This window comes from Schistosoma mansoni, chromosome 5, assembly GCF_000237925.1.
Source record: "Schistosoma mansoni strain Puerto Rico chromosome 5, complete genome".
Taxonomy (NCBI): domain Eukaryota; kingdom Metazoa; phylum Platyhelminthes; class Trematoda; order Strigeidida; family Schistosomatidae; genus Schistosoma; species Schistosoma mansoni.
The window spans coordinates 3,763,575-3,775,010 of NC_031499.1; the positions used below are offsets into that span (position 1 = coordinate 3,763,575).

Sequence of the window (11,436 nt, forward strand, 5' to 3'; positions counted from 1 at the left end):
CAGGTTTACCATGGTGGTCTAGCTTCAATTGATTCATGATCTCAACTATCAAAATTACTGTAATATCCACAAAACTCCCTCTTTCTCATAATAATCATCATATGCTCACTAGTGACTGGCTCCATGAGGTATTTCCTGGAGTTCTAGTGAGAAGCAGTGACTAGTGGAGTTTAACCAGGTCTGTTGTGAGATAGTAACTCACTGAAGACAATGGTAGATGTGTCGCTCAATTTTGTGGATTGGTCGAAGTTAGACATCAACACCGTTGCATGCTGGCCGGCTCAGTGTTCTGGTGGTTAAGCGCTTGCGCGCGAGACTGATAGGTCTTGAGTTCGAATCTTGCGAGGCCGGATCGCGGATGCGCACTGCTGAGGATTCCCACAAAGGGGCGTAACGGCCGTACAGTGCTTCCAGGTTTTCCATGGTGGTCTAGATTCAATTGATTCATGATTTAAACTATCAAAATTTAATTTAAGTAGGTAATTTTCATTAGGGTATCAGAAGGAATTGAAAAGTTGTTCCAATATATATTTTATGAGAGTTTTATGGTAAGAATAACATTATTTAGGTTACTGATATGTAAGTTGATGGTCTAGATTACCGAAAATCAATTAACTTACAATGGATCAGGACAATTATTTAGATCCTTTAATGAAAAACCATCATCAATAATGACATGACTCAATTCTATCGGTCAAATAATAACATTTTAAAGTATGAAATTCTTTAATTCAAAGTATAAAATACTTGTCATTATCAATCACTTGAACAAACAGTAATCCAGAGTCCATTAATACTTGGCTTTGATGTTTAAAATTGTCTTTTATTGTATTAGTAAATAAAAATATCTAACGATGACAGTGTATAATGGTTTTATTACTTCACAAATTTACTGAACTTGGAAAATATAGACTAATTAAGTGACTTGTAAGTTGTAATTGTCACAGACTGTTCTGGTCAAGAGTATCAACGAACACCAAGGAGTAATGGACAGCTATTTCATTTTGGTATGGTCCTCTTCAATACTGTTCACTGACAATTCACTAAAGATCGAACTGAAAAATACTTCATTTCTTGGAGAAAATGTTTAAACATTAGAGTTAACTAATTGTTTACTGATAGTACAAAATGATAAAAGTTGAAATTTTACATTTGGATAACTACTTATTGTTTTTGATGATTAAGTGTTCTTTCCATGAACTGAAAGTCTTGGGTTTGATCCTCAGTGACTTGTTAGTGAACGGAAATGAAGAGAGCCATATTAGAACAAAACAGCTGTTCAATACTCTCTAGTTTTCATTGATATTCTAATTTAAAATGAACTACTTGAAGTTTGTCTTGATGATATCGTTCAGAATAACAATGAAAGCTCCACGACTAAACCATCCAGCTCAGAGAACAAAACTTCATTAAAATGAATGTCTCAAAACTTTTACTGAATATTAAACCAATATGATGATTTGGTGACATTAAAACTCTCACTCTGGTTCATAATCTAATTATATTGTTAGAAAATAATCAAAATATCATATTTTAACCATAAATTTATCTAAATAATATCAATCAATGTGTATTATATTAGATGATTGGTAAAAAATAATAGAAAATTTATGATTCCATAGAAATCTTAGCACACTGCCAAACTAATGACGTGTTGAACGGTACGAGTAGCCTAGAGTCCTTATTAGTCCTTCTCGTCTAGCCCTACCTGGTGAGTCCAGAATACTAATATCAGACTTCGCTCTATGAATCATGTATCTCAGAAATACTTGGTCTATATACATATAAACCCTGGTTCCAAACTAATAGTGTACATGGGCTCTAGGATCCTGAATTAACAAATGGTATATGAACCTGTTGTTGATCACCGGCTACCATGGGACTGCATATCCTGACGTTGCACCACTGTCATGTGGATTAGACCTTTAGGTCGAAGGCTCCAGGCGTGGCCCCTTAAGAAAACCATCTGCTTTAGTCTGGACACCTGGAAAGTATCACAGCCCCCACACAAACCAGGCGACTTGTGTGGTGCATATGTATACGGTATCTTCTTGTACCAGTATTTATGTGTTCAAATAAATAAAATAAATAAATATATAACTGAAGATAACTGTATTGATAAAGACTTTGTGTATTATGGTGACTTTTAAATTTGGAGTTTCACATTACTGAGTGACTTTTCGTTAAACAATAATTGGAAACTAGACAGGAATCCCATATTCCAAGATGAAACGGTTGTTTATTATTACTCTATTGTTTATTTGTTGTTTAACAAAAGTCATTGCATGATACAAAACTTCATATAAACTGTTAGATAAATGAAAAAAACGATTTTAATAGTTGAATTCATAATTTGATTTTATCTAAATCACCATTGAAAACTTGGAAAGGTTTTGTAAGATCATAGATCGATTGAAGTTAAACATTAACCCTGTTAGATTCCGAACTCCGCCTGTAGCTTCTCCGGAGGCTACTGCTGGTTCCAAGCCCGGGTAAAGGAGGAGGGTTGGGCATAGGGTTAGCGACCCCATCCCTTAGAAAACCAACTCGCTAAAAAACGCTAATCAGAAAAAAATTATTCAAACCATTTAAACTCTGCCCTGGGAGTTGAAGGAATAATTATGACGTCTCATGATGAAAGCCAAGTTCCTTCGGAAGTCATGAGGCCGATGCCCCTTCTAACAACCAGAGCAACAATTTTTATAGGTACATGGAATGTCCGGACAATGTAGGAGACTGGAATAGTCTTTTTAAATTGCCTGTTAGATTCCAGCTCAGCGCTCTAGAGACTAAGTGTTCACACACGAGACTTAAGATCCTAAGTCCGATTCCCGTATACGAGACCTTAGATACGTATTGCTGAAGATTTCCATACTAAAATGTAATAGCTATCCAGTGCTTTTAGATTTTCAATAATTGTCTAGCTTAAATTGACTCATAAATTCAACTATAAAACAAAACAAATTATTAAATAAATACTCACTTATACAAACCTACATTAGTATAAATCGATTTACATACACATACACAAATGTATAACAAGTAAACATTCATTTATTTAGACAACAAATTTTTTTATTTTTTTGTCATTTTCTCTCTTTTTTTTGTATGAAAAAGAATTTTTCACATAGTTTTTCCTTATTTTATTATTTTTTTTCTTTTTATGGTCTAACTAACTAAAAAAAAAACTAAAATTATGAAATATTTCATTAAAAAAGAGAAAAAAAAGAGAGAAAACGAGAGAAATTCCGTAATTTAAGGTTTTCTTCATAAAAAAAACAAAAAAAAACACAAAAAAACAATCTAAAAACAAAACAGGTTTATAGAACATAAAAGATTAAAGAAAAAAACCCACTTAATCACTGTGAAGAGAAAAACAAACAAACAAACAAACGACCCCATGGTATAATCGATTTTAACTGAGGTGTGTTCTTTAAAGTAAAAGAAAAACCATATTATATTCTGTCTAAGTAAAGTAAACTATAAATAATAATAATAATAATAATAATAATAATGATAATAGTTTGAATAGTCCGCTTAAAACCGATGACAGATTTAAAACAATGAATAATTCAATATGTCATTTGACTTATTTTAAAATTCATCCCTTTTTTGTTTCGTTTTGTTAATATTAAAAAAAAATCAGTTTATGATAAGATTGAATAAACAAACCGGGTATTTTGTTTGTTTGTTCTTTTTTTTTAAAAATATGCATCGTAATCACTTGGTTTCTCTTTTTTTTAAGAAAAAGAAGAAATAATGATTTTATGGGTGAAATCATAAGTCAATTGAAGCTAGACTATCATGGAAAACCTGGAAGCACTGGATGGCCGTTTCGTTCTATTGTGAGACTCTTCAGCGCTCACACGCAAGACGGGGGCGGGGCGGGATCGTGGATGCGCACTTCTGAGGAGTCCCACAATAGGACAAAACCGCCGTCCAGTGCTTCCAGGTGTTTCATGATGGTCTGGTTTCAGTTGACTCATGATTTCAACTATGAAATTACTAAAACTCCACAAAATGACGCCTGAAAATAATGATTAGTTTAAATGTACAGAAATAATATTAGAAAAACGTATTTGTCTTCAGCGATTTCTTTTATTTCGGAAAGAAAAAGGGAGAAGGAAATTGTATTTTTTTTACTCATCAGAAAAGTCATTGATATAAACAATCAAATGAATGTCATAGGTCTGATGATGAAACAAGATCAGCTGAAAATCTTTCAAAAACTAAAAAGTAATGTAAATAGTTAGATATGAGAAAGTCATAGATTGACTGTTGTTCATTGTGAAAGATTTTCAAACAAGGTTATCATATGATATCAGGTATTGACGAAAATAGTTTCTTTTTTAACTTCTCTACAAAATCATTTAGTTTTAGGGGTTGAATGTAGTCGACAAGAAGTTCTAGAAACAGATTTAGCGTTATTTGTCCCACGTCAACAAGACATATTTATAATCTTGAGTTCACTGATGTTTTGTTTATCAATTGGGATACGGGCCATTTAGTTTTATAGTCTTAAATGTTACTAATGTACTATTCGGATATCATCAGACTTTCTACAAAAATTGTGATATTTGCGTTGATCAATTATTCATTAGTGACCAATGTCATGTTTATTCAGTTCATTGTAGCCATTGGAAAAGTAAGCGACTGTCCGTACTCAGTAATTGTGCGGATATCGCGATGGCGTTTGAAACGAACCAGTACATGGTTCGAATTCCGGAGTAAACATCGACTCGGAAACAATTATATCTGGCTGACGAGTTTCATTGTGTCACAATGTCTTTGTAGAAAAAATCCGCATAGGATATCCGTATATCAACTAAGACCGTTTGACTTTAAGTTGAAAATATCAAGAACGGGATATTGCGATCCACTTTAAACTGAATTCGGCATTTCATTTATTTGTGTGCAAAGTACTCCTACAAGACTGGAAGGATTCTCATCCTGTACTCACCCTGGATGGTGAGCAGATTGAAGTAGTTGAGAAGTTCGTGTATCTAGGTAGCTATATAAGTGCTGGTGGTGGCGTGAGTGATGAGATCGATGCACGTATAATGAAAGCCAGAGCGGCTTATGCCAATCTGGGCCATCTTTGGTGCCTTCATGATGTTAGTCTGGCTGTAAAAGGTCGGATCTACAACGCGTCGGTGAGAGCAGTTTTGCTCTATGCTTGTGAAACCTGGCCTCTCCGAGTTGAGGATGTTAGACGTCTCTCTGTGTTCGATCATCGTTGTCTCCGAAGGATTGCTGACATCCAGTGGCAACACCATGTTAGTAATGCAGAGGTTCGGCATCGTGTGTTCGGGCACCGAGACGATAATTCAATTGGTGTCACCATCTTGAAACACCGACTTCGGTGGCTTGGACATGTTTTACGAATGTCGTCCCAGAGACTTCCACACCGTGCATTATTTGCCAACTCTGGGATTGGTTGGAAAAAGCAGAGAGGTGGTCAGTGTATGACATGGTGTCGTGGCATGAAAGAAAGCTGCAAAGGGCTAGCTTCTGTTGGTCCTTCACGACTCCCTGGCTGGGGTCCGAGAGATAGTGCAACACAGTGGCTAGAGACGTTATCAGATATGGCTCAGAATAGAAGCCAGTGGTGAGCCTGCTGTAACCATCTATTACTTTCTTCATAAAGAGTGGTTATAACTTTTTTAACTGAAACAGTCTTCTGGTTGTACATTTCAGTTCCCTTCATCATTACTCTTCTCTTTTGTTTCCCTTCTTTTATATTTACGCATCTTCCCCTTTTCTCTTCCCATTCTCATTGTTTTGTGTGGCACATATGTATCCAGCGCCCTTTGTATCGATATGTATGTGATTAAATAAATAAATAAAAACTTTAAACTGAATTAAAATGTAATGCTTATTTAATTCTTGATAATGAGAGAATTCCGTCGGTCAAGCTGTAGTGTTATCATTAATATTAAAAGGTTTACAGAACGGATTGATTTTAGTTTAAAAAAGCTTTGAAAACAAGAAATCTCTGAACACTTATTTCTCCCCAGTATGGGACTCTTTAAAAATGCTGACATACGAATACCATTAGGAACTGAGTTCAGAACTTTCGGACTTTGTATAAAGCACTCACCTTTTAGACCACTAAGATAACGTCCAACGATTTGTATATCTAACCTCAATCAACTCCCTATATTATGTAACAAACTTCCAACCCTCTTGTTGAGTATCTACTTAACACACAGAATCGCTGGATCCTACTGATATATTTGCGTCCAAAATTGTCTTTGACAAATATTTTTCTTGGTATTGTCTAATACTGTCATCTTCATTCTCCTTTCCTCATCCAAAAAATATATCTATAGGTATATGTCAGTACATCAGATGTACAAATGCATGCAAATTATCATCGTAAAGATGCTGTTATTATACAAGAGGGTTTTCAACGATTTCGTGCAACAGAAGATTGTGGTATTACCAAATGTCCATTCTATAAAGAATGTACCACACATTTTCATTGTCGACGTAATAATTGTCATTTTACATTTAAAAATAAAGCTGATATGGGTAAGTGGTTTTTGTTTTCGATCGACAATATTTTGTATTATAAATTCTACACAAATGTATGTTTTGAGAAACAATCGACAATCACATAATAGTCAAGAACTCTTTCTTATTTGATTTCGCTACCTCAATCTAGGAATCAAGTCTTAACAACCTACCTAGGATAGTTTACTGATAAGTAATATACTTCAACCATTACGGCTGCAGCATTAACCATAATAGTTAATATTTTCAAAGTTGACCAATTCAGCTGGTAAGCAAAATATCCACATCATTAAAATAACTTGTCATTTAAATACTTGATAGTAATATCATACAATATCCAGGTAAGATCATAATCACTCAATGATAATGATGGATCATACAGGTTTGATATTCAGTGGTTGGAATTATCTATCAGTGTGTAGTATGTAAACTATTTATAGGTTTGAACTATTCTTAACCTGATCGTAGTCAGAGAGGTTTTAGTAAGTTATGTAGGCCTCAACTGGCTCCTCAACAGTAACCAATATCATATTTTTAAATTTTAAGTGTTGGTTAAATTCTGTCGGTCATCTCTTTATTCTGTAAAGATAGACTACTTAGTAATAGTGAGTAGAATAAATGTGTAATGAAATTAGTTGCACATTTGATCAGTATGAAATAAACTACGTTAACCTTTATTCTTATCTCTCTTTCACATTAGAAAAACACAAAGTACATCACCAGAAAAATGATAGATTTGCGCAAGATGGATTTCGTCGTTATATAAAATGTGAAAATTGTGATTTTCCTGATTGTCAATATTCTGGAGTAATAAACCATATTCATTGTATTCGACCAGGTAAGTTAAGGATTTTATATTAAAAAAAAGAACACTAAGCTAATCAGTTAGTAAGATTTCGTTGTTTAAAAGAAATTTATACAATTATTAAAAACCTGGAAATACTGGACAGTTGTTTTGTCCTAGCATAGTAGTCTTCATCAGTGCTCCTTCACGATTCCACAACTTACTTGCTCAGTGCTTTCAGATTTTCAGTAATTGTTTAATTTAGATCCATTTATAATCTTAATCGAATTAAGTAATCTCTATAAACTATCATACTGGAAAAAGTAATTACTCAAATCAATCCACATTAAAAGAATTATCCACCCAAGTTTCAAATGGTTCTTTTTTCATCCTTTCCTTAATATTCATTATATTTTAGCCTAGAATTAGCTATTTTAGGTATTCAGTTGTGCTTTCGATTCCTTCACAGCTATTATGTATCTATATTTATAGTAATATCTCATAAATTAAAGCCCGACCGATGCTGCTACCTTGACGTGGTGGTCGGGCTTGCCTGTCGTGATGAACCAATCGAGCTATACTGGCTGGAACAATTGTTCCTCAAGGTCCTACCATGTCAGGCAGGTAGGTTGAAGAGCGGTAGGAATAAAACCAGCAAACCCAGGGTCCGAAGGCGAAGTCGTACTGCTGACTGCAGAGGGTGTGACAGTAGTAAGGTGTTTCCTTCAGACAACCAGCATAACAGCGATGCTGCCTTCCCACAAGGAGGGTGGGGTTAGAAAAGGTCGACCCTGAAAATGCACATCTCACCTTATCCCACGGATATCCGACTCCGGCGGTAAGGTCACAAGAAGTACTGAGCTAACACAGAAATTACTCAAAAAAGGCCGTGTGTGACCGACCTCAAGCAATTGTCGCTTGTGCACTGCGGTCACACTCTCAGGTCATTAAGACCACTTCTAATCCAATTTCATTTTCAGGTACCTCTAGAAGAACCCTTCGATGGTGTGGGCAGCCGGGAAGTGGTAACTGCCCTCATACCTCTAACAGCACTCAAGAACACTGACTGACATAAATTAAAGTCCAAACTATTTTAGTAGATGAAACTAGTATTTCTTACAATGAGTAACTGCATCATGTTTAATTTTAATACATTCAGAATACTCCTTAGTTGTTCTTATAAATTCACCAGCTGATTATTAAAGCGAGAGATTTAACTCATGAAAAGTGTGCATATTTAACATGATGAAGAAGATTTACATGTTAGGAGGAATGCTTTGGTGCTATTGTATTCTCTGAGTAAAACGGTTTTCACAACGTAGATTTTATTGTTTGCTAGAACAATATTATTAAAGCTTACTTGGTGTTATTTCAGTATGCTCCGATGCTTCGAGAGAGCATGCTTAAAGAGATAGAAACTGGAATTTTTTCGTTATGATGCGGTGTCCAAGATTAGATACTGATACAAAACGTGCTACCTGCTAACCGCCCTTCTAAAGTGACCACTTCAGTGAGAAGATAAGAGTAAAAGAGAAATTCTATTGGGCCACTTAATAACAAGCATAAATATACGTATATTTCTCCCCCTTAGGAAATCAATCTCCTTCATAGCCAATGGCATGCACTTGTCCTTTAGGACATTTCTGATTAGCACTAAAAGACCTTCTCATTTGGTTACTTCTGATTGGATCACTATATCAGTTTGTAAGTTGGTTGCTTATCAGTACCTGAAATCGGTAACTCAAGTAGTGTGTTGCTTCGACGGCTGTAACAAGGCTTAGAACCTATTAGAGTGTACTTTGATGAAAGCACGAAATACACAACGATGTATATTATGAACTGATATAACACTTGTAAAACAAATGAAAAATTCACTTATACATGATTTAGGCGCTGATGCTATTGTCTATAGCCATAAACCATCTACTATAGAGAATACTACACCATCATAAACGTGATTTAAACAGTTCTTTTCTTCTATGAAACAAAACGATTTCTTAAATATTTAATACGAATTATGTCTGATTTTTATCTTCCTACCAATCAATCTTTCTATATCACAACATAGAGTCAGCAAATTAATACCTTAAAAAGTTACAAAATCATGGTTGCATTATGTCCAATATGAATAGTAAATACTGGCTATTTATTTATTTAAACACATGAACATTGGTACAAGGAGACACTAAATATATATGCGCCACACTTCGTCATTCGATTTGTATGAGGGCTGGAATGCTGTCCAGGCGCCCACATCCAAGAAGGTGATTTCCTTAGAGGGCCACACCTGGAGCCTTTGATCTAAAAATGTTATCCAAAAGGCAGTGGTGCAACGTTAGTCCCATGGTATCCAGTGACTAATAATAAGTTCATACACCATTTGTTCCTTCAAGATCCTGGAGCCTATGCACATCACTAGTTTTAAACCAGGGTTCTCCAACTCCCGTAGTTGAACTCTTTGTATTCACCAACTCGGTTAAAGCTCCAGACATTTGCTTTTCTACCTCCCAACTTCGTAAACAACACCCGCGCTGCGAGAAGGCAGTAAGTAGGACTTCCCAAACAGTGGCTGTATATGCATGATCATTTGAGAGCATTTCGAGATAGAAAGCAGACTCTCCTCACTCTCGACTGTACGAGGGCCGTCCAGTGCTTCTACACCCTCCATGATTGTCTATCTTTAATTGATTCATGGTCTCAACTATTAAAATTACTATAATTTCCACAAAAACCCTTTCTGATAAATTTATTTAGTTGTACAAATTCTTCCAATAATCAATAAAATTAAGATCAAACTATTTGAACTTAATCTATTATTATAATCAAAGATGGAGAGTAGCTAGTAATGGAATCCAGGACGCGCGTTTCTTTCTATTTGGGACTCGTCAACTGGATGTACCTGCAATTCAGAGTTGATGTTCACTTTGGGACTCGAACCATTTCACATTTTATTATTAATCCTTATATTCAATTGATTATTATGACATATTATAATTCTATTTTATTATTGTCGTTTTTTTTATTGTTGAAAATCAGGATGTGATTATGTAATACATTCATCTAGTCAAATTATGTCACATAAACGTAAACATGATAGACATATTACATCATTTTCACCTAATTACATCAATATATTATATCATAATGATATAAATCAAACATTTTCTTCATCGAATGAAATCAATAATCATAATAATAATGAAGATTTAATCAATAATAATAATAATAATAATAATGAAATCAATAAAACTAATTTCAATATTGATTCTACATTAATTGATTCATTAGAAATACATAAACCATTACTAATTCCATTAAATAATAATTTAAAACAATCATTTAAAAATCAATCAATATTATTATCTGATCATAATTTAAATTATGAACATAATTTAAATTTAAATTCAAATTTAAATTTAAATTCAAATTTTAATCAAATTGATTTATTATTTACAAATGATTATTTAAATAAAATTATAAAATTTATTAATTTATGTATATATCAACGTAATAATTGGGAAAAATCATTATTATTAATTAATAATTTTAATTATGAATTAAATCATGAAAATTTATTATTATATAAAAAAATTGATAAAATTCTTATAACTATATATCAATCATATAATCAATATACAAAGAAATGTTCATGGCCAAAATGTCATTCAAATATTAATATTGATATAGCCACAACAACAACAACCCCTACCACTAATACTACTACTAATAATAGTAGTATTAATAGTAATGATAGTAATAGTAATAATAATGATAATGATATCAAACAAAAAAATGAAAAATCTTTAAAACCTTGGTGTAAATATTGGTTATCTCATTTATGGGATATATGTTTATCATATTATACATATATAGAATGTAATCAATTGAATTGTTCAATGAAATCTACTACTACTACTACTACTAATACTACTGATAATAATAATAATGGTCATATACATTGTTATTATTGGCCAAAATGTAATTTTATTCATTCTATAAAAGATTTAAATTTTCAATTATTATATGAACATTTATTAACACATAATGAACAATTAATAAATAAATTAATAAATTTAATTCATAATTATAAACAATTAAATTATAATGAAAATCAAATGAATTATTATTATGTTGCT

General features: G+C 33.3%; 1 protein-coding gene across 1 annotated transcript in view; it reads left to right on the top strand.

The window, feature by feature from the left end:
* Positions 1–8,503, top strand: part of Smp_146710 (hypothetical protein) — a gene marked incomplete at both ends in the record, with an annotated part of 20,074 nt that extends 11,571 nt beyond the window's left edge. The window contains 3 exons of the mRNA XM_018797670.1: positions 6,333–6,534; positions 7,217–7,354; positions 8,460–8,503. Of these exons, the coding sequence (XP_018652689.1) occupies positions 6,333–6,534; positions 7,217–7,354; positions 8,460–8,503 (384 nt within the window). The remainder of the gene's footprint in view (positions 1–6,332; positions 6,535–7,216; positions 7,355–8,459) is intronic.
* Positions 8,504–11,436: the final 2,933 nt, after the last annotated feature.